The following is a 22,324-nucleotide window of genomic DNA, read 5'->3' as shown; positions in this document are numbered from 1 at the left end:
GCTAACAATGTTTTTTACATTTTTAAATCATTGAAAAAAAATCAAGAGTATTTTTCTGTTACGTGTGGAAATTGTCTTTAAATTTCAGTGTCTGTAAGTCAAATTTTACTGGAACACAAGCACGCTAATTCATTCTCTGGCTGCTTTCAGCCACCATGGCTGGGTTGAATAGCTGTGAGAGAGACCTCATGGTCTGCAAGCCTTCAGTGTTCACTCTCTGGCTCTTTACCGAAAATGTTTCCCGACCCTGTTCTAGCTGAAGCGTGGCTCTCCCCTGGGCTCTGTCTTTCCCATAGCCTTTAAGCAGTGGCTGTGTTTTCTTTCTTTTCCTCCCCTTGTATGCTGGGCCTGGTGACTGGTGGTTGTCCTCCTGTCTCGTCACTGCTTTAACCCATTCTTCCTCCTCCTCCTCTAACTCTCCCCCCAGCCCCACCTCTCAGTGTCCTATTGTCAGAGCAGATCATTGCTCCTGGGAGCTCCTGAACCCTGGGCCATTCTTACACATTTATCTATAATGTTAATTCCTAGCCCACTGTCTCCCTCTGCAATACTACTCCTGTCTTAATTCTCAACATGGCAGCCAGAGTGATCCTATTGAAATGAAGCCAGAACATATTTCCCTCCTTAGAACCCTCCAGTGGCTCTCTGCTTCATTCAGCCTAAAAGCCAGCTTCCTCACCATGGTCTATGAGGCTCTGCTGATGTAGCTCCTCTCTTCCCTCTGTCTTCCTCACTGTTGTCCCTGTCACTCACTCTGCTCCAGCCACATGGGCTTCCTTGCTGTTCTGTGCTGTCAGACATGTTCCCCCACCACCACCTGAAGGCCTCTGCCCCAGTAATTACCCTTGCATGGATTGCTCATCCGCGGATTAGGGGTTCTCAAAGTCCCATCCTTAGATCAGCACATCAGTATCGCATGGAAGTTGCTGGAGATGAAAATTCATGGGCCTCACCCCAGATCTACTGAACCAGAAACTTGGGACGGGGTGAGTCTGAGTTAAAATATTTTTATTGATTGATTGAGACAGAGTTTCACTCTTGGCACCCAGGCTGGAGTACAATGGCGCGATATTGGCTCACTGCAATCTCCGCCTCCCAGGTTCTAGCGATTCTCCTGCCTCAGCCTCCTGCCTGTAGCTGGGATTACAGGCACCTGCCACCATACCCGGCTAATATTTGTACTTGTAGTAGAGACGGGGTTTCACCGTGTTGGCCAGGCTGGTCTCGAACTCCTGACCTCAGGTGATCCACCTGCCTTGGCCTCCCAAAGTGCTGGGATCACAGGCGTGAGCCACTGCACCTGGCCAAAAATTTATTTTTTAGTTGACAAAGAAAAACCAGAGTCTGAGTGTTACCTGCTCTCCAGTGACACTTGCTAAACTTTGAGAACCACTGCTCTGGATGTCCACATCGCTGACTCCCTCATCTCCTTCAGGTCTCTTTTCCAAGGCTTCTCCATGGAACCCCCTTTTATAATGCAGCCACTGCCATCAGCGCCACCTCATGTTCCTCGCTCTGCTTCTTTGTTCCTTTTTTCTAATATACTCTGAAATACTTGTGGTATCCTTCTAACACAGTTTATAATTTACTCTTTTACTACGATCTATCTATTCCCTCCAGTCTCTACAGTAGAAAGTAAGTTCTTTGTAGGCAGAAATTCATGTGCCTTTTGTTCACTGGTGTAACCCAAGCTCCGTGGGTTCATGGTGCATGATTGGTACTCAGCAAGTAGCTGAATAAAAGGTGAACTTTCAAAGTCATCCACTTTATGTTTTGTAATTCTTAGTTGAGAGTTAGTTGTTCTTTGTTACCCTTTAATCTTAGGCAAAGGCTTTAAGGCTCTCAGAGGCCTGTGGGTTATCCTGGGCCTGATGATTTTGAATGTACCCCCAAAGAAACAAGACCTCTATTTGAAGCTGACATAGAAGTTGTGGGATTCATTTACAGAGGGCTAGGTTTGTGTGGCTAGTCACTGACTGGTAGCAAGTTATGGGAAGTGGTCCAAGAATCAAGTCTGTTCTATAGCCATTTTGTCATAGCTCAAATCATCCAGAGCTTTCTGTGGCTGGAAATGGAAAGTTTTTAAACATTATCATAGAATAAATGGATTGCTATTTTTCAACTCTGGTTGCATACCAAATTTGTATGTAGAGCATTTAAAGGAGCACAGGCACCTGGGCTCTCCACACCAAGCAGCTGATTCTATGCTGTGATGTGAAGCTGATGTACAGTGAACACTGAGATTGCTGGGATGGGCTGAAAGCTTGGCCTGCAAGGGAAGTAATCCTAGAGACTAGAACAGTTAATAATTACTAGTGAGTGACAGAACGTCCAGAACCTCCCACTCTGAGTTTTCTGTTTGCTTATGTAGTAAAAAAAAAAAAAAGCCAAGCAATGGAGATGAATTTTCTATAAATTATACCTCAGTAAAGCTCTTAGTGGGAAAAAAAAAAAAAAAAAAGGCTGAGAATAGGTTCAGAATTAAATCACTACAAGTAGAGCCCCCTATTTGTACACAGCTTCAAACTATGAACCATCAAAGCTGAGGATGACAACAGGCTGCATTAGCCAAATTTTAAGAGTAATGACGTTAGTGTTCTTAACCTTTTTAGAGCAAAGAAGATTTTCTGAATATCTGCATTGAACCTGACACCATCAGCAAAGGAGACTTTATAACTATAGGGTAAGTGGACTGGAGTTCATAGGAAATGAGGCTTGTGATTTTCTCAGATTTTACTATTCAGAGTGCCCCATGAAGTCTAAGACAGAGATCCAGCCAAAGCCTTGTCTTGTTTGGGAATTTCGATGTTCTTTCTTTCCTAGGGGCTGACATGTATAGTGCCCCTCTCCTGTGCTGGCCATCACTGTTCATTTTGTGGGGATCAGAATGTAAGAGCAGTCTTTGTTTTTCAATTGAAACCAAAGAATTCAATGGAGCATGACACAGCGTCAAGAACTTTGGTTTCAGGGTCAAAGAGCTGAATGCAAATTTTGATTCTGCCACTTACCCGACGTCATGACTCGGATCATTTAGCGTCTGAATCCTTTCCCTGTCTACAGAATGAAATAACACAATCGTCTCTGCCGATCTCAGGACCGGCGTTCAGCCTTGAGTAAGAGAATGTGTGTCAAGTCTTTTTATATTGTGAAGCACTTCACAGTATCCATTACTGTTTATGTCAGTTCACCATGTCCTCCTATTCCCAGGGCCTTCATAGAGAACTCGAAAAGGTATTGAGTACCTTGGGCATTTCCCAGGCCTTTTTCCCTTTCCAACACAGAATACCCTTCCAAGTCCTGTGATTTGTCAAGTCCTACCTCTGCCAGAATTGTATTGGTTAAGAACACTATAAATCCTCCTTCAGAGCATCTGAGGAGCTGGTGTGTTCCCATGCCAACTGGTAATTTGCTCAGCTCTGCTTTTCTGTGCTTTGTCTCAGAGCTCCCTCTCGTGCCCACTTAGGGATCACACATTTCTGTTGCAGCGGCCTGGTCTCCATGGCTACTTCATTATCTACACAGGCACATAAGTTTGTTGTTCTTGCCTTTGGCATAAATTCTTCAGAGACTGAATAGCTGATTCTGCAGCCTTTGATTTTCTTGCTGTATCTATAGGAAAAAGAAGGGAAAATCCTGTTCCTTCTACGGAATGTCCAGAAATCACACAATCTTCATTGACAGTCTGGCCAGCGAGACCAGCAATATTCAAATCTCCTTTATGATACTGGGATCCAGAAATAGAGACCCCAATTCTATTGCTAAGGTTAGGCGAAGCCACTATGTTCTGCATTGTTAGCATCAGTGGCAGCCACAGTGTCCTTCTGTTCTCTACAGGAAGTGAAATCAAGTAATGTCTGTTTCCTCTGGATACCTGAAGAGAACATTGTGAAGTTGCATTAGAAAACTCTGATACATTTCGTAGAATTACTGTTGTTAATGAATGATAAATAATGGACTAGTTTACCTGGTATTAGCTTTTACTGTACTTCCACTGCCTAAAGGATATATCTGCATGAGGTGGAGTGTGTGTCTGAATATGCGCTGGAAATTTTACTCCATAGTACTTACTCAAGGGTAGATATTGTATGCCAAATAGACTGTGTTATAAATACAGTCATCCTACAGTATCCTTGGGGGATTGGTTCCAGGACCTCCCTCAGATACCAAAATCCAGATTCTCAAGTCCCTTCTGTATAGTGGCAGGGTATTTGCACAGACGTATGCACATCCTCCCTGTGTACATTCAATCATCTCTAGATTACTTATCATACCCAATACAATGTAAATGCTATGTGGATAGTTGCTATACTGTATTCTCTAGGGGAGGAGAGTCTGTACAGATTCAGTACAGTTGCAAAAATAGGTATTTTCTATCTTCGGTTGCTTGAATCCACAGGAGTGGGACCCACAGATAGGAAGGGTTATCAGAGAACTTCTAAGACTAGTTGTTCATATACATAAAAATATCTACATTAAAGTAAAAATATTTTCTCCTTCAAGTAATAAATCACAAGAAGTACCAAATACCAGAAGTTTAGTACTTTTCCTAAAGAATTGAATTTCATTCTAATTTTTAAATTTGAGACTAACAGTCTAAGAATTAGTTACATGTGGAATATTTTTAAATCAATCAATTTTTAAATCAAATTAAGAGCATTTCGGAGGAAGTCATAACTTCATGCACAGTTCTCTACATTCAGTCTAGAATGTATCACAATGCTAAGCAAGAATCACTGTGGAAAAATTATTTACAGAACTCTGTGGCTTAATAGACCATCTGTCCACTTATGTAACCTCATAAAAAGGGGGAAAGAAGTTGCTACGTTGTTGCAACCTAATGCAGTTGCCATCACTGCTCTTCAGCTTGCTTTTTCCTGTGCCCACAGAAGTCGAAAGGTGAGAAACCCCAAGCTGCATGCTGAGGGCACGGAGTGTCTCCAAGCCAGCCGGTGCACCTTGCTTGTCCCCGAGGTGAGTGGGGAAGGGGTCGGAAGATCCACAGCATTTGATTCGTTCGTCGTCGGCCTGCCCCTCTGCTGTGTCCCATCCTTCCTCTCTGTTAGCTAACCCACACACTTAGGCACGTACTGTGTGCCAAGCATTTTGCCAGGCTCTGGGTCATATTAGCGGGGAGCCGAAAAGGATGGCAGAATCCCCTTCGGAGTCACGGATTTAGAGTTGGACTCTTGAAGACTCCCATCGTTTTCAAGCCAAGGTTCTTCCCTAAAGTGGTTTTTAGGTCTCCTTTTATTTTTCCATATGTAAATAGTGCAGAAGGTGACTACATTAAGACAGAGAATTGTCTAGCTGGCAAATGTTAATAGTTGCTTTTACTTTAACATTTTATATAAAGGGTCTGGAAGCAGTTTTCAGTTCAACACTGAATTTTTCTGTATTACAAAATGCCATGCTTAGAATAACCTATATAAGTGAAAAATATGGAAATAGAATCTGGAATTGGGAGGTTATTCAATTGGCAATTTGGAAAAGAGGCTCTTCAGATAGCCTTTGAAGACATGTGGCCATTATATTACTGTATTCAGACAAGACTATAGGTAAAGAGAAGGTATCCCCATAGTGACTGGCATCACAGTTTCGATATAAATATTGAATTAAATGCATGAGTTATGGAAGCGTTTCATAGACTCTGTAATGATATTAATGTTCGTATACCTTAGGTATATCAAGCTAAGCAAGTCTTAGAGAATAATGAAAATGATCCAGCAGATATAATAGCTTGTCATAAGAGAATTAGCTGTCTTTCTCTATTTTTATTTGAGAAGGATTAGCATAATATAGAAGGACTATGTTTATGAGTTCCTTAAGACGTTGCAGGACCCTTGCCTTTTAATACATATTTCAAAATTATAACCATGTTGTTCAAATCCCAAAATACTCTGGGAGGAGATAGGGGCTAAAAAAAGAAAATAAATCCTTTTTCATGGATGGTAGAATTAGGATGTTTCCAGAACCAGCACTGTGCCATCACAGAGTAGGCACTGAATGTTTTTGTAAAAGAACATTAGGGTAATCCTCAAGACAGGATGTTGTTTTCCGTAATGAACTTGTTCTGGTGCTGTTGTGAGACCCCAACTCCAGTAGGCCACTGATGTGGGTTTGAGCTGTTCTGAATATTCTCTTCACCCCAGGGAGCAGGGGGCTCTTTTAGCATTGACAGTGAGGAGTATGAAGCGATGCCTGTGGAGGTGAAACTGCTCCCCAGGAAGCTGCAGTTCTTCTGTGATCCTAGGAAGAGAGAACAGATGCTCGCAAGCCCCACCCAGTGAGCAGCAGAAGACAAGCGCTCTGAGACCACACTTTAGGCCACCGGTGGGACCAAAAGAACAGGTGCCTCAACCATCCCAACAGTGTCGTCAGAGGGGCCCCAGGGCATTTTCATGGCAAGTACCCCTCTGCCCCCACTCCAGCAGTGCTTCCCAAAGCGTGCTCTGTCACCTGCTTTGCAATCCGCTTCCATTAGTGCATGTTTTATTTTGGTGTGACGGTCGGCGCTCCTAAACACGAACTTTCCTCAGGCTGGTTCAAGATGGAAAAGGACTTTCTTCTGTTTTCTTCCAAATGCAACCACAGTGGAGAGCCCACAGTGGGCTTAGCCTGCCTACGCCCTTCCATTTCTGTTCTTTGACCGTGCTAGGAATTCCAGGAAAGTGCATTCCTTCCCTGGCGACCTTTTCCTATTTCTAGGCTCCTTCACGGGTGCTGCTGTTTTGTGAGCTCCGGCTCCTGTTTAGCTTTTAATTCAGTTGTATCCTCAGTCCAGAAATGTAGGCGGGGTTGGTTCCCTCTTCAGCCATGACTACAATACTGTAAATTGCTAGTTTTAATTTTTTTAAGTAGTGCTTCCTAAATGGTTTGCATGAGAGCCATCTGGGGTACATGTTGAAAATTGATTTATTTGGGGTCTACCCCAAACCTAATAACCCAATTTGGGGATGGGGTCCAGGAATATGCATTTTTAAAAAGTCAGCTGCCCTTCCCAGGTGATTCTATAAGTTGTCCCTCAACCGTACTTGGAGAAATAGTGTTTTAAAGCAGTGGTCCACAAAGTATTCTGCTCACGTGCCCCCCAGAAGTATTTTGGAAAATCATGTATTCCCCTCACCCATCTAAGTTGACATCTAAAATTTTTCATGGGAAGTTAAATAGTTGACAAAGTATGTATTTGCTGGTGTCGTGTAAATATTGGTATTCTAAAATAAAAACTGTTACATCACTATTTTAAACATATCCAGTACAATTTAAATATCGTAACAATTTGACACCCTTCATTCATTTATAAAAATAAATGAGCTAGTTCTTTAGTAGTTGAACATTTCAAATTGGCTTTTCTCCTTCTGTATTTCTATACTACTTTTCAGCCAAGAATCCTATCAGAATGTAATCTATTATGCCTGCCATCTTTTAATCATTCACTCCATTATCTTGTCAACAAAAAATATAAATGGAAATAAGTTTTTTTTAGTTCTTGCTTTAAGTGTTTATCTATCTCATTCCAGAACAAATGTTATCATAATTATTGGTATATAATGAAAACAGTATTAATATAATTCTTTGATGATTAAAAGTTGTTTTATTAGAATGTTCTTTATCCTAATTAGTTCATTTATCCAAGAATACATGAATGTGATTTACAGCTGAGATGGGGTTCAACCTCAGCTGTATTCCTTGTTTCATTTCTTTATAGATGTAAGCACATAAATTCTATGGAACAGAATTATGTTAGCAATGTCGTACAGTTCTTTGAATTCCTTTGGAATTTCGACAAAGATCACAGTGCCCTATCATCAAGAATTATTAATGATGATCTATCAACTAACAACTTGATTAGATTCTCCTTTAGTCTGTTGAAAGCAGAGAACTAAAATCCACCTGATTTGCCAGGGCTTTGCCAGCCAGTCATTAGCACCGTTTTTACTACCGCAGACATTTTCCTTTGTTCAGTGCCCCTGAGGTTCTCACACTCTAGGGGGCAGTGCACCACAGGAAGATCAATGAGGGAGGATTGCCAGGGGGAAGGGGAGGAAGCAGAGCTGGCAGGCCTTAGCTGCAGGCTCTCTCTCAGGCAGATCCTTTTTTTTTTTTTTTTTTTTTTGAGACGGAGTCTCGCTCTGTCGCCCAGGCTGGAGTGCAGTGGCCGGATCTCAGCTCACTGCAAGCTCCGCCTCCCGGGTTCACGCCATTCTCCTGCCTCAGCCTCCCGAGTAGTTGGGACTACAGGCGCCCGCCACCGCGCCCGGCTAGTTTTTTGTATTTTTTAGTAGAGACGGGGTTTCACCGTGTTAGCCAGGATGGTCTCGATCTCCTGACCTCGTGATCCGCCCGTCTCGGCCTCCCAAAGTGCTGGGATTACAGGCTTGAGCCACCGCGCCCGGCCAGGCAGATCCCTTTTAAGACAGAGTACATACACCAGGCCCCCACATCCCATGGAGATGGGAGAGAGACCAATGCTTGAGTAGATTACAGAACAGCTATGAAAAGTCCATGAATGAAGATCACAAAAAGGAAGGCTTTCTTATTTCACACTGTATTCTTTAGGGTGGTAAAAGTTCTGCTTTTAGCAAAAACGTAACAGATGGTTCCAAACATCAGCATAAAGATCACTCATCCCATACCACCCACAGGTAGGGAGGAAGGATGCTGTGGTATATGAAAACAAAAGTTTTCACCTGAGCCGAGATTCATTTAGCATATCGTGGTTCTGTAACAGTTCCAAGGACCAGTGCAGAATCTGGCTTTCTTCTCTGATAGGCTACCAGTGTGTGTTTGTGTGCTCATGTTATGGTTCTAATCATAATGGTACATATAACTGAGGAAGGATATGGAAGCCACTTTAGAACCCTATTCATTTTTAAATATAAAGATGCCTTGTTTCCTTGATTCAGGCTCTTTCCTGTGAGGGCTTGGTTTCCTTATTGTTGACTGCTTTGTTCTTTGCCTTGTCCTTCCCCATAAAGCCTGCATGGAAGACGTTTAACAGTGCAACTAAAAGAGCGTGACCTGAGTGAGGCTTGTCAGCCAAAGCTGGAATGCTGAGCTATCTAGAGGAGAACCTAATAACCCAATTTGGGGATGGGGCCCAGGAATCTGCATCGGGAAGCTAGCCACCCTTCCCAGGTGATTCCGTTTAGTACAAACTTTTTGACAGATTAATTTCACTCAGATGCAAAGATTAATCCCAGCACTTTAGGAGGCCAAGGCGGGTGGATCACCTGAGGTCAGGAGTTCGAGACCAGCCTCGCCAACATGGTGAAATCCCGTCTCTACTAAAAATGCAAAAATTAGCTGGGTGTGGTGGCAGGCGCCTGTAGTCCCAGCTACTCTGGAGGCTGAGGCAGGAGAATCACTTGAACCCGGGAGGCAGAGGTTGCAGTGAGCTGGGATCACACCACTGCACTCCAGCCTGGGTGACAGAGCAAGACTCCATCTCAAAAAAAAACAAACAAAAACCATAGTTGCTTTCTGTAAGATAGAGTTTAAGATGAAGTTTATAAAGCTTTTTTCCTTTCCCTCACAGCTGCTTTGCACATATTTGGATGCAGTTATATTTCCTAAGTGCCAGTGCTTCACATATGTAACTGATGCATCGGTTCTCACAATAACCCTAGGAAGTAGGTACAGGTTGAGCATCCCTAATCTGAAAAGGTGAAATCTGAAATCCTCCAAAATCCAAAACTTTTTGAGTGCCACCATGATGCTTAAAGGAAGTGCCCAGTGGAACATTTTGGGGTTTGGATTTATAATGCAAAGATTCTAAAATCCTAAAACATCTGAAATCTGAAAATACTTCTAAGTCCCAAGCATTTTGAATAAGGGATACTCAGCCTGTAATAATATATGGTTACATAGCTCAGAAAATAGGAACCTGGCTTTGAATCCAGGCCATTTGATTTACAGAGCCAGTGATAGCCATGTACCCTATACTGGTTCTAAATACATACTCTAACTCCCCAAAAGGTTAAAAATGAAATAAAAGTTTAGAATATACACATACACCAAATATATATATATACACATGCAATTTTAAACTTAACTTTGATAAGAGAGTATGTAAAGTAAAAGGGTGGTGGTCTCTGTGGGATTCCAGAAGTTTCCTGATGTAATTAAGGGTACACAGCCCTGTCTCTTCTGGGTGGCATAGTCATTCCCAACTTTGTTTCCCATTACCTGGAGAAAGTCTGTCCAGACCGTGGCTTCCAGAAGGACAGGTAGCAGCTCCCCAATCTCCTCCATCGTCACTGTAAGTGAAGTCAGGTTCAGCCCCCATGGGCTCTGCTCATGGGGTGGGCCACCATTCCTTCCTACCACAAACCACTTTTCTCGGACTGGAGAAGGGACTGCAGCACACGTGTTCATGTTAAAATGTGAACTTTAATTGTAAAAATCATTTTCTGTAAATATAGTTGTATCAACCTCTCTGCACGCAACTTGGTTCATATATATACAGATATGATATTCATAGATGTTATTTGTACCACAGAACAAAATCAATGCAAGAAACATTTACTCTTAGCTTCAGGATTAACCCCAGCTTTCTTTAGGCCTTAAAATTACCACCACTGGAAACAGAGAGCACGGCATACCTGGGCACATCAGTGTTCTGGGCAAAATTTATGAAGTGTCTTACTAATTTCATAATATGAGGTAAAGACCCGAAACAAAAATAGATTCAGTCTCTTGTATTGCTGTAACTCTTAGGCTGGGGTATTAATCAAAATAGGATTTTTACATTTAAGGCGACAGGCAGGCTATGCTGATTCTAACTCAGAAAGAAATGGGGAAACAGTTTTTCTAAGGGTACAACTATTTGTTTAGGCTTATTTTCCCAGACCTATACAAAAATTCAGTCAACAAACTTTGGGTAAATAAAGGAAATTCATTTTGCTTTCCTCTGCTCTCTGTCCCTGAAGTCACTCATCTAGGCTGGCTGCTCAAACGCCCAGAATCTCCACCATTCTTCACTTGACAGTCTTCATGGACACGTTAGACCCAAATTTTTTTTTTTGTATAACACCATCTTAAAATTTTTCAATATACTGTATCTTTCTTTGGTTTACCCAAAGGAAGGAGTTTTCACTCTAATGTCAATATATTTGCAACCATCCAACTCAGTGACCTCTGTGTGGACTGTTCACTTTGTGGATCATCTCTGGCTAATTGAAAACATCCTGCCTCATCCCCACATTCTCTGACTAGCCTTAGACAGCAAAGTAAATTTATTATTAGTCTAAATAAGCATTATATAGCAAACATAAGTAATTCACACCTGGCCTGCTATGAAAATTAAATTTTCTGAATTTAGATCATATTAGCTCTAAAAGCCCCACAGTGTGCTAAAAATCAAGAATAAATTCTAAAAAGATGAAAGCAAGGCTTTTTTCTCCATTTCTTTATAGAGCACTAGAAAATTCTTATTCCCCTTCAAAATTTGCAATTTCATCCAACTGCCCCTAAATTCTAGTTCCAAAAACGAATTAAAGTGCCAGTTATAACACTACCTCCCACTCCCACCTCTCTCAAGAAAGAGGCCTAAAAATAAGAATGATGACATTTACCCTTTTTTGTACTAGAGCTTTACTTAAGGTTGGTATTTTTATGTCAACCTTCCTAGGACTGTCAAGTCTACCTCCTAAAGAGCATGTCAAGATTTCATAGCACAATCTCCTTATTCACTCTCCAAATTATTTACAAAGTAAAACTTCTATGGGGTCTCAGCCACCACCAAATTACAAAACTGCCCATTTCTTCTAGAATAATAGTTTTAAAATTTCCTTCCATTTCAGTATATGCATACTCAGTTTATCACATAGTAATATCAATAAAAAAATAAACTTCCATTTCTTATAAGAAAAACATTAACTTAATTCACAGTTAGCCTTTTCCCACAACACTCAAGACTCCAGTAGCTTCTAGGAACAGAGGTATATTAGTAATAAAAATGGAATATTAAAAATCCATGACTTGGGAGTAAACGGAGCCCTTAACTCCTCCTCTCCCCCTACCTGAATCAGAAAAGGGTTTTCCTGAAATGAGAGGGGACGGGACTGGGGTCAGCATGATTCTCACCTCGGTATAACCACAAGGTACAGGGGAGAAGACAGGAGGGATGGCCGTTTGGCAGAATCCAAGCCTACTAGCTTGGGATCTATTAGGGAGATAAAAGCCTATGCCTGGCATATTGGTCCCCAATCTGATTTTCTTGCCCATGTTAGAACTGTCATCACACTAAGGCAAGTTCACTGCCAAGCTGAGCATTATCCTGTTTATTCATCCACCTGCCCACTCCTCCTCTACCTCTGCAAGGATGACCTGTACAGGGACTGGAGAAAGCATCTCAATCCATTCCCCGGGCTGTGCAGTTTCAGAGGGAAATAAATGGTCCCTCGGGTCTCTGCCTCTTCTCAGAGGGTTGATGTCCTACAACTGAAAGCCTAATTCATTACTGCCCTTTACAAAAGCTTCCCTGAAGGCCTCAGTTTAAAGGTGAGTGATTTCATCTTTTATTGTGTTTGAAGGGCTTTCAGTGTATCAAGACTGAGAGCAAATTCATCCTTATAGCCACCAGAATGAAAAACAATGATTTAGCTAAGATTTAATTTATCTTCTAGCTAAAGTCTCATCGGTAGTTACATGATCAACAAATGTTCACATGTGGCATCTGGAAGCATGTGCACCTGTGTGCTAGCTTAACTTTCTTGTCTTGACTTTAAAGTGGAACAAAACAAGGTAAGTTATAGATGCAAGTTCCTAAACTAAATTACTTCTATTGATACATCAATGATTTCAGCTTCCCTCCCCCTAACCAGATGGAGACACAGATGCTATAATGGATGATGGATATGGAAGACAAAAGCCTTCTAATTCATTGCAATCATAATTTACTGAGGACTGTAGAGGTTCCAGGTGGGACACTGACACTGGAATTGTCTCTACCAGGCATAGAGAATGTTTCGTGTTTAAAGCCCAAGCAAATTCTAAACACATAATTTGGGCCATACTTTTATTCTGGTAGGGGATAAGCCCTACCATTTGGAACTCCTTATGGAGAGTCCTAAGCCAGGAGCCAACTGGACATTTTCCCAAAGGCTGAGTAGTATCATCTGCTGAGCCCACAGAATTGAAAACACCCCCTTGAACAGGCCTTTGTCATATTTTACATGGACACCAACAAGCCCCAAACCTGAATTCTCCTCCCACCTGGAATTTCTTCTGACTTAGGAACAACAGGGCAGCCCAGCCAGCGTCTCAGGTCAGCAATTATTTCTCAACTGGCACATGTTTCGTTTCACAGTGTGGCATGAGATCAGGCTGAAAGCTTCACAGGAGAACTAGGCCTGCTCAGGCAGGCCAGGGCTGAGGCCCAGCAGGAGATAGTGGCAGAAGGTATCACACCACAAGTTTCCAACCCTCCTCCAGGAGGCCAGTGGTAATCATAATGCCCGCCCCTAAAGAGCTTACAGACCTAGAAGTCTGTGAACGATGTTCAGCACTTTCTTCTGAACAAAAGCAGAGGGTTTCTCAGAAAATATTTCACTGCCTCACTGGCACATTCTCCTTTGTGGCCACCCATACCCTGACCCTCTGCATGAGCGGGAGGGTGGACTGAGACAGAAAGCTACCGAGACAAGCACAAAGTTAAGGGAACCCAGAAGCCCTGACTCACCATTCACAGGAAAATGCAGGAACTTCATTCTCACCCTGCTATGTTTACACCAGCACTTCTGAGCTTGCAGTTAAACCCGCAGAGTGTTTGCATATAGAAGGCTCGGAGCAGAAGTGCCTAAAACAGCTCCTCCTGGCAGATTCCCTAATTCCAGAAAAAGGTCTTCCTGTGTCCTCTAGGAGAATCAGATCTTTCCTTTCACTCCTGCTCCTGCCTCTAACCACCTACCCCCAGCTTAAAACACCCTGAACCTCAGGATACCATGAAAAGTAACCATTAGCCTTAAGTTAGAAAGGACCCCTCAACCCTTGAGAGGCAAGAGGAGAGGTTGTGTGTAAAGGGGAAAAAAGATGAGTCTTCAACCTCGAAACACGGATGTTTTTTTCTTTTGTAAACATCTACATTACTGAAATGACAGCAACCAACACTGCAGAGGAGAAGTGTATTAGCTGTACAGTCTACATTTCAATGCCCAAACTTATTTATATATTTACATAAAGATGCTACCTTGATTAATCAATGTCTATTTGCATGTCCATGTGTGAATTTCTTCAGTTTTGATATTCCATATGAAGGAGCTACAGTGAAAATACTTTTGAATAAAGCAGTGAACCCTAAGCACCTTATCTTGAGATGAGATGTGTGACCCACCATTTGAATGTTATTTCTCTCTGCTGTGTACGTTAGTCTGGCTGGGTCTTGGTCACAGACATAGATGCACTGACGGCTATTCCCATAATCGAGCCAGGCGGGAAGGGGGAAGAGGAAGACATTATTTGTCACCAGCAACCCAGTATCCCAAGTCAAAATTCTCAATCATGGCCAAGAAGGCCTAAACTCAACCCACAGGAACTGGCTTTCTAACTGGTTGACAAACACGTAAGCTGCCCTCCTGCAAAAGCCAATCAGAGGACAGGCAGGTGAAAATGGGACCCAGCCTAGAGCAGAGCACTTCAGAAGAGAATGGTTAAATCCATCAGTGATGCTCGGGGCTTCCTGACCACTGTCCTGGGTGAAGGCACTGCCACATTTTCTCTCAACAAATCTGTTATGTCCCTGGATCCAAAGATTTAGCCTAAGGAATGTCACCTCTGCTAAAGAAAAGTGTGTTTGTGAGGGGTCCAAAATGATGAACGGTCTTGTTAGCATCATGCTCCACCCTCTGAGTTAACCAGCTCAGATCCTTGCTAGATTTCGGAATCCAGAAAATCTGTGTTGATCCAGAGTTGCTACTGCTAATGCCTCCAGAGAACTCATGTCCAGATGAAGAGAGAGTGACTTCTCCATCCTATTCGAACTTCAACTGCTCTATCCTCCAGCAGCCCAAACTTCAGCCTTTAAAAATACCCCTTACTCCAAGAGCATATTGAACCCTTAAGAGACTAAATTGGAAAATTAATTTGCTTGCAAGCTCCAAGGCCAGCACTGGCCCTTAACAGTTCACCAATTCATCCCAAGAGGAGGGGTTTAGAGAAAGAGGAACATTACATTGCATGGCCACCATGAAGTTACTTTGAGGAAGGTTTCAAGGCTTCAATCTACAATTTTAGTTTTCAGCTCACTGATAAGCAACCTCTGTCATTCTGACCGTAAGATAAGCTCACATTTGGTGTCAGAAACATCCTTTTTTCCTTCTTTGTGGTCCCTACTCAAGTAAACAGAGAAGACATAAAGTTGCCCCAGTGAACAAGAAAAGGGATTTGATCCCAAGACTCCTAGAGCTACTAAAAACTTTAAAAGATCATCCAGTTTAGTTTCTGCCTTTAGGCAGATGAACATCTTAAGGCCACAGGGGACAGATGGTTGTCTTATTCTCAAATACATCAAGGGACAAAGACCGCACAAACTTTCTGAACAGTCCATCCCAATATTTCCAGAGCTCAAGCCCACTCCTAGTGATACAACTCCTATGACCAAGCCCAAAGGACCAGCAGCTCTGGGAGAAAGTGGCAGATTCCAATATCCTAACATGGCAGGACACTAAACCAAGGCGCTCTCACCTTATCTCTAGGGAAAAGGGCAGAAAGGAAATTGCAAAAATTATGTTTGTTGGAAAGTATAAACAATATTCCTTCGTGTCAACTTAATAAAAAATGAGGCCCTCTGGGGGCCTGGGGTGAACTCCAGGCTGCTGACATCCCACATGAAGCGGCTCCCAGTCCTGTTGGCTCCTCCTACGGGCAACAGGGGTTGTCGATGACTAGCATGACATCAATGCCATAGGCCTCTAGCAGGTCCAGGAGAAAGCTCCGGTCTCCTTGGGGGTCTAGGCCCATGCCCCGGGCATGCTCTGCTGTCAGAGTTTTGTCTTGACTGGCAGACACCTCCAACAAAGTCTGAAATATCCGGTTGTTTTGTTCTAGGAAAAATCTGCATTTAGAAGACAAGACACAGGAAAGGAAGGGGGAAAAAAAAAACTCACTAGATAATCCACATATGGGGAACCAAAACTATACTGTTGTTTAATGTACTTTTCAGTGGATTCGCAGGTATCTTAAAACAAGAAAAGAGTAAAAGTTAAACAATTATTCAAGTGCTACTAAAGTTAGCAAAGAAACCTTTTGGCATTAATTATGGTGTGATTAGGGAAATCTCTAAACAAGATGGCCTGTCAAAATCCATTTTCCTGTTGAGGGAAGTGACCGGGGTTTAAACACAGCCTGAGAAGAGGCCCCCACACACTGCTTTTCTCTTTCTGCTTAGTCATAGGAGGAAGCAAAAATTCAACACCACCAACAAAATGAACATGAGCCAACATTACCCTTGGGTGTTTGCTCTCCCTTGATGACTCTTTGGGAGGAGTGAGATGCACAGATCAAGATTTAAAAGTCACTGCTTTAGAGTGCTTTATGAACAAACAAGCCCCGTTCAGGGCAGCGCTCACTGTCTAGTTAGACTAGACAGTCCAGCCCCATACAGCTCTCAGGTCTGCAAAGTGCCCGGTACCTGAAGTGGCCCTGGGTGCTCAGGAATTTCAGACACAGTGGTACATGTCATACTGGATGAGACTGTGGCTGTGCTCAAGTCTCAGATACTTTCCACCTAAACAGGATGTAGGTTTTAGGAAGTCCACTATTAGAATCAAGATGCTACACCTTTGTAGAAATGCCCACATTAAGTTTTCAACATCAAACCACAACCTCAGCCCTGGAAGACCAAAGAGGAAGCTGGGAGAATTCAGTTCACAGCACAGAAGGCTACTGCACCCAGCTGTCTAGGAATGAATTCAGTGCTGTGAGGTGGAAAGGCCCTGGTTCCTACCCCTACGGGGCAAAGAGATTTCATTTGATTCAAGAATTACAATTTCAGATTATCCCATAATACTCAGTGCAAGGAACTACTCTATTCAAAGGAGGCAATGGAAAGGAGAAGTCCCTGAATCCTGAGGGACAGACAGCTTCTATGCAGTGGACATCCTTGATGTAAAAGCCCAAAAAGAAAAGAAACACTAAAACTCCTGTTTTCTCTTAAGGGCCCTGCTTCTTTCCGTAAGTCCTCTGGGTTCCCCCAATGGCATTTCAGGGCTCAGGTTTGCCTCTGTAAGGAGCCTGGCTCTAAGTGCCCTTGGCAGCAATAAAGGGCATCCCTGGTCTGCAGTGAGTGACATGGGAGGGATGCAGGTCACTCAGTGCTGAAGGGATCCTCAGGGAGACCCCACGCCCACGGCCCCAGGACTCACAGCACGAAGAGGTCCTCTTCACAAGGGTTGTAGTCTTCTTCTACCTCCTGGGAGTACAACAGCATCTGCCTGTTGGGAAGGAGAGAACCATGAGACTCTGGTGCAGGTACCAGGACCCCAGTCACAGGTGAGGCCTCAGCCAGGCATCTTCAATGGGCCACCACCTCCCAGGAAGCAGCACCAGCCAGGAAAGGGATCAACAGGGTTTGGACTCAAAATTCCTGGGGTCCAGGGCCAGTTCTGCCCCTGGTAATCTTAGGCAAGTAACAATCTTTCCTAGTTGTCTATCAGTGGGGGATGATGATAACATTTATTTCATAGGATCACCAGATTATTGAGAATGACATCAGATACATATAAGCAAGCTTCTAATACAGCGACCAACACAATGAAGGTGCTCAGTCAAGGTGCTCAGATTCCAAAGTCCATGAGAAGAAAGAAACCAGCACCGTGGATCTACTCCCCTCCTATCAGGGCAGCATACAGGGAGCCTGGCCTCTTCCACTGCAGGGCTTCCCTTCGTTTCCATCTCCATCCCAGGCAGCATGGAGACTGGCAGAAATGCTTCAGGGAAGGGACAGAAGACAGGCTTTGCAGAGACCCCATGCTGGAGCTGCCCTGAGGAGGGTGGAGCCCCGGTTCTCCCCGTAGCTGCCGCTACCTCTGCTCATTGAGCCGGCGGTACTTCTCCCTGTCAGCGCTGTTGATCTTCAGCAGCGGCTGCAGGTGGTCGTGGTGTGTCTTCACATTCTGGTTATCCACGTAGACGTCATAGAGCTCCCGCTTCTCCTCAAAGATCTTCTCTGTGGTGCCTGTGGAACCCGGGGTTAGAGAGGTGGGAACCCACCCGACCCCACTGGGAAGCAAGGCTCCCAGGAGCCCCGCGTCTGGCAGGAGCAGGGCTGGGACCTGAGGGCAAGATGAGGGGAGGGCCCCGTACTCACAGGCCACATAGGACACCTCTACCTCCAGGCTCTCGATGTCGGCCACGTTCACGTAGAAGAAAGGCTTGGACTCAGGAATGGTGCCCCCGATGCCAGGCAGTGAAACGTTGGCCAAGCAGCAGCAGCAGTACACTGTGGGGACAGAGGAGGTGAGCGGGGAGGGTCTGCCCCTCCACCCCCTTCCTCCCTTGGAGCCTGCAGCTCAACACCTCTGCTCTAGGCTATCTGGTGCCTCAGGAGCCAGGTGGCCCTGGCATTCTGAGGAGACTGGAGGTAGCAAGCCTCTTTAGGTCCCACAGGAGAAACTGATCCCTCAAGGTGATGTCAGCAACATGCTTCCCAAACCCAATAAACATTTCTCAGTCTCTCTCTAGCTGGTCTTGCTTAGAATTTGACCTTGTCAGAACTCTGGCCTCTATAACCCTTGTGTCTTCTGGTTCCCCCTTCTGCCTGTCCCTCCCCAGTCCTTTCTGTCCTTCCACCTTTCTGGTCCACCTCCTGTGTCTGGAACACCCCTCCACACTTGTACTTTCCCCAGGTAATGCTGTCCATCTCAGATATGAGTGCAGAAATAATCTATCTCCCTCAAATCTTTATCTGCAGCTCAAACGCCCACAGGTCCTGACCCAGCTATGCAGGGTGGGTGGACACCCCTGCTGTGAAGGTCTCAAGGCGGCACACCCTCATCACATCCCACACTAACCTTTTCAAGCCAGCCCCCGGCTGCTCCTCAGTCCCCCATCTGGTGGCCCCACCACCCTTGTTATCCTAGACTCTTCCGTTGCAGCCTCACACACATCAGAACCTTTACAATCCAATCTGACAAGTTTTGTCCAGTTTCTCTAAAATACATCTAGAATGCATCTTCTCTGCTTTAATCCAGACCCTAATCTTTGGCCACGCCACTGATGTGTCATCCAACCCATCTTCTACATTGTCACCTGCGTTCACAGCCAATCAGGTCACTCCTGGGCTTAAAACCCCATCCCCTTGATGTGGCCCAAACTCTTCCAAACTTGATCAGTGACAGAAAGACTCAAGCAGTTTCTGCTCCAGGGATTTAAGCAGCACCCCTGACTCTGGCTTCTGGTTACCTCTATAGCACACCACGCCCACAGGTGGGGGAGAAAATATCAAAATGCGCTTTCGAAGTAAGGCAAATTTCCAGAGGATGAGGATCTGTTCTCCAAAGAACTTTATAAACTGAGACATGCAGCCAGCTGGGTGTGTGATCTGAAAAAATTGAGGGGAATAGGGAGGAGAAAGAGTGAGGAACAGCTTGTTAGAAATAGAGCTAAAGGTATCTAATCCTCACCTCCGAAATTCTGAAGTCCATCCAAACAGATACATTAAAGGATGCTTATTTCCACACAAAAGGATGTTTTTCACTTTAAAAGTCTTACCTTTAAACTGGATTTCTATAATACAACAGCTCCCTGATACACTGATGTTTGAGTTTAGAGATCATTCTTTTACTCAGGAGAACAATGCAAAGAAAACAAAGCTAAATTTAAATTTTAAAAAATCAGAATAAAAGCATCTCTGAAGACACATTCTGCTTCAATAAGAAAACTCAACTTGAAAACATTACTAAGCCCTGTAAGTAATAACACAATGAGCAAACAGTCCCCAGTCAGATCCCAAATCTACAGGACTACTACTGTGCAAAGTGAGGTGTCTGCAGAAGTCACAGGTAGGAAGGAGCCCCTGGCATAATCCCTGCTACACTTCACCTCTGACCACTCTTCCTTCTTTTTTTGAGATGGAGTCTCACTCACTCTGTCACCCAGGTTGGAGTGCTGTGGCGTGATCTTGGCTCACTGCAACCTCCACCCTCCTGGGTTCGATTTTCCTACCTCAGCCTCTCAAGTAGCTGGGATTACAGGCATGCACCGCCAAGCCCAGCTAATTTTTGTATTTTTAGTACAAACAGGGTTTCACCACATTGGCCAAGCTGGCTTTGAACTCCTGACCTCAAGTGATTCACCCACCTTGGCCTCCCAAAGTGCTGAGATTACAGGCATGAGCCACCACGACTGGCCCCACTCTTCCTTCTGACACTAACTGGCAACCCCTGAATTGCCTTCTGGGAACCCTGAGCCAAGGAGTATCATAGGGGTTAAGAGCATAAGCTCTGATCCCAGGAAGAGCTGAATTCCAATCCTGGCCCTGCCATTTACTAACAGGGAGATCTGGAGAAAGTTAGCTAATGTTTTCAGTTCACTATCCTTAACTGTGAACTACGGAATCATCACTTACCTTGTAGGGCTATAAGGACTGCCTGAGACAAAACATGAAATAGCACATAAAAACAGCCAAAGCTATTTTTAGAACAGAAAGGCTTCAAACCCCAGGCCTCACAAACCCCGTAAGCTTTGTGAAAGGTCACTTCCATGCCAAAGTGCCAGAAGTAAGAGCTCATCACCCATTAGGGAGGCAGGCAAGAGCACTTCTGAGAGAGGCACCGACTCCCAGGCTGCCTGCTAGGGTTTAACAACTACCAGCCTTCGGGGGCACCTACACCCGAGCCTCAGGGCAGCCTCTGCACTCTGCCTGTCCAGGTCAGGGCTGTCCTGGGCCCTCCGAAGCTGCATCTGCAGTACCCAGAGAGGATATCCCTTTCCAAGGCATCACTCCTGCACTGATACCATTTCCCTACCCCATGCCAGGATAAAGGCAACCTTGCGCTGAGCATGCCATTTGCCACCCATGCCTACTCCTCTGCCACCACATCCCAAATCATGAGGAGGAGAGGCACCAAGTGACCAAGGCTGGTTGCATCCCTCCAATCACTATCTCTCATCAAAGTCTTAACAGCAATCAGATAGGAAAGGGCGCCAAAGCATGCCCCGGTTCCTCCCAGCTTTCCCACTGGTTATCTTCAAGCGTCCAACTTGTTCTTCCACCACATGGAGGCCAGGCAGGGCTCGCCCAGCGTATATTTTATAGGTTAGTGGGAGAAACAGGTAAACAAGCATTTAAAATACAGCCTGATGGGAGCCGTGATGGGAGAAGAATGGGGGTTGGTGGAGCAAACCAGAGGTGCCTCATCCCACTCTAGGACAGACAGAAAAGACTTCCTGGGGGAAGTGATGTTGAAGCTTTGACATAAAGATGAATCTGAGGCTGGGCGCTGTGGCTCACGCCTGTAATCCCAGCACTTTGGGAGGCCGAGGTGGGCAGATCACAAGGTCAGGAGTTCAAGACCAGCCTGGTCAACATGGTGAAACCCCATCTCTACTAAAAATACAAAAAATTAGCTGGGTGTGGTGTCGTGTGCCTGTAATCCCAGCTACTTGGGAGGCTGAGGCAGAAGAATCACTAGAACCTGGGAGGCAGAGGTTGCAGTCACTTGAGATCGTGCCACTGCACTCCAGCCTGGGCGACAATGCAAGACTCCGTCTCAAAACAAAACAAACTAAAAAAACAGATGAATCTGGGGGAAGGTGTTCACATACAAAGGCGTGCAGGTAAGAGGGAACATGGCCCTTCTTGGGACCTGCAAGTAGTTCAGGTCCTGTGCCCAGCCCATGCCAGGAAGCACTGCCCATAGGACCACCTCTTCTCTTCTAAAAGAGTCAGCTCTAGAGACTTCTCACCCCTCCTTACTTTACCAGGCTCACTGCACATGCAACAGAATATTCTCCTGCTTTCATTGACATCTCTTTCCCTTTTTCCAGCCTTGTTTCTCTGTGGCTTTTACAGAGATCTCTCTTTCCTTGATGTCTCCAGTGTGTACCTTCATGTTTTCCCTCCAACCTTTCAAGTCCGTACTCCATCCTCTTTTCACTCCAATTTCTTTTTACTCCCTAACCTCTGTCAGCTCAGTCTCCATAGCAGGCTCTGATAAGACCCATGCCTGCCACTAGGGAAGCCCTCCACTCCTGGGGCCCAACCCTCCTCCCCTATATCCCTCTCCCACTTCCCCATTTTCCTAAAGGGAGCATTTAGCAGCCACATCTGGATCTCTCGGAGAGGTCTTCCTCTTCCCTCTGCTTCCTTTCCAGTTTATTTTCTTTC

At 44.5% G+C, this 22,324-nt stretch overlaps 2 protein-coding genes across 6 annotated transcripts in view; one reads left to right on the top strand and one right to left on the bottom strand.

Moving 5' to 3' along the window:
* Positions 1 to 15,532, top strand: part of LOC105471269 (acylglycerol kinase) — a 110,749-nt gene extending 95,217 nt beyond the window's left edge. For 2 of the 3 annotated variants that reach the window (XM_011723637.3, XM_011723638.3), the window contains exons 14-16: positions 2,613 to 2,683; positions 4,887 to 4,971; positions 6,150 to 15,532. In XM_011723637.3, the coding sequence (XP_011721939.1) occupies positions 2,613 to 2,683; positions 4,887 to 4,971; positions 6,150 to 6,287 (294 nt within the window). In that variant the 3' untranslated portion in view covers positions 6,288 to 15,532. The remainder of the gene's footprint in view (positions 1 to 2,612; positions 2,684 to 4,886; positions 4,972 to 6,149) is intronic. The other variant, XM_011723639.3, reaches the window with a different exon arrangement.
* DENND11 (DENN domain containing 11) overlaps positions 1 to 22,324 on the bottom strand; it is a 98,557-nt gene that overhangs the window by 47,332 nt on the left and 28,901 nt on the right. Inside the window, exons 5-10 of one of the 3 annotated variants that reach the window (XM_071094352.1) lie at positions 19,399 to 19,537; positions 18,305 to 18,436; positions 18,022 to 18,172; positions 17,361 to 17,429; positions 10,186 to 10,256; positions 2,368 to 3,609 (exon numbers count right to left, since the gene is read on the bottom strand). In XM_071094352.1, coding sequence (XP_070950453.1) covers positions 3,515 to 3,609; positions 10,186 to 10,256; positions 17,361 to 17,429; positions 18,022 to 18,172; positions 18,305 to 18,436; positions 19,399 to 19,537 — 657 coding nt within the window. In that variant the 3' untranslated portion in view covers positions 2,368 to 3,514. Of the gene's footprint in view, positions 1 to 2,367; positions 3,610 to 10,185; positions 10,257 to 15,660; positions 16,052 to 17,360; positions 17,430 to 18,021; positions 18,173 to 18,304; positions 18,437 to 19,398; positions 19,538 to 22,324 lie in introns of those variants that run through there. The other 2 variants (XM_071094353.1, XM_011723623.2) reach the window with 2 other exon arrangements.

The sequence above is a fragment of the Macaca nemestrina genome, chromosome 4, assembly GCF_043159975.1.
Source record: "Macaca nemestrina isolate mMacNem1 chromosome 4, mMacNem.hap1, whole genome shotgun sequence".
Lineage (NCBI taxonomy): Eukaryota > Metazoa > Chordata > Mammalia > Primates > Cercopithecidae > Macaca > Macaca nemestrina.
Note: the sequence above shows the minus strand (reverse complement) of the source record. Positions and strands in the feature narration are given on the sequence as shown.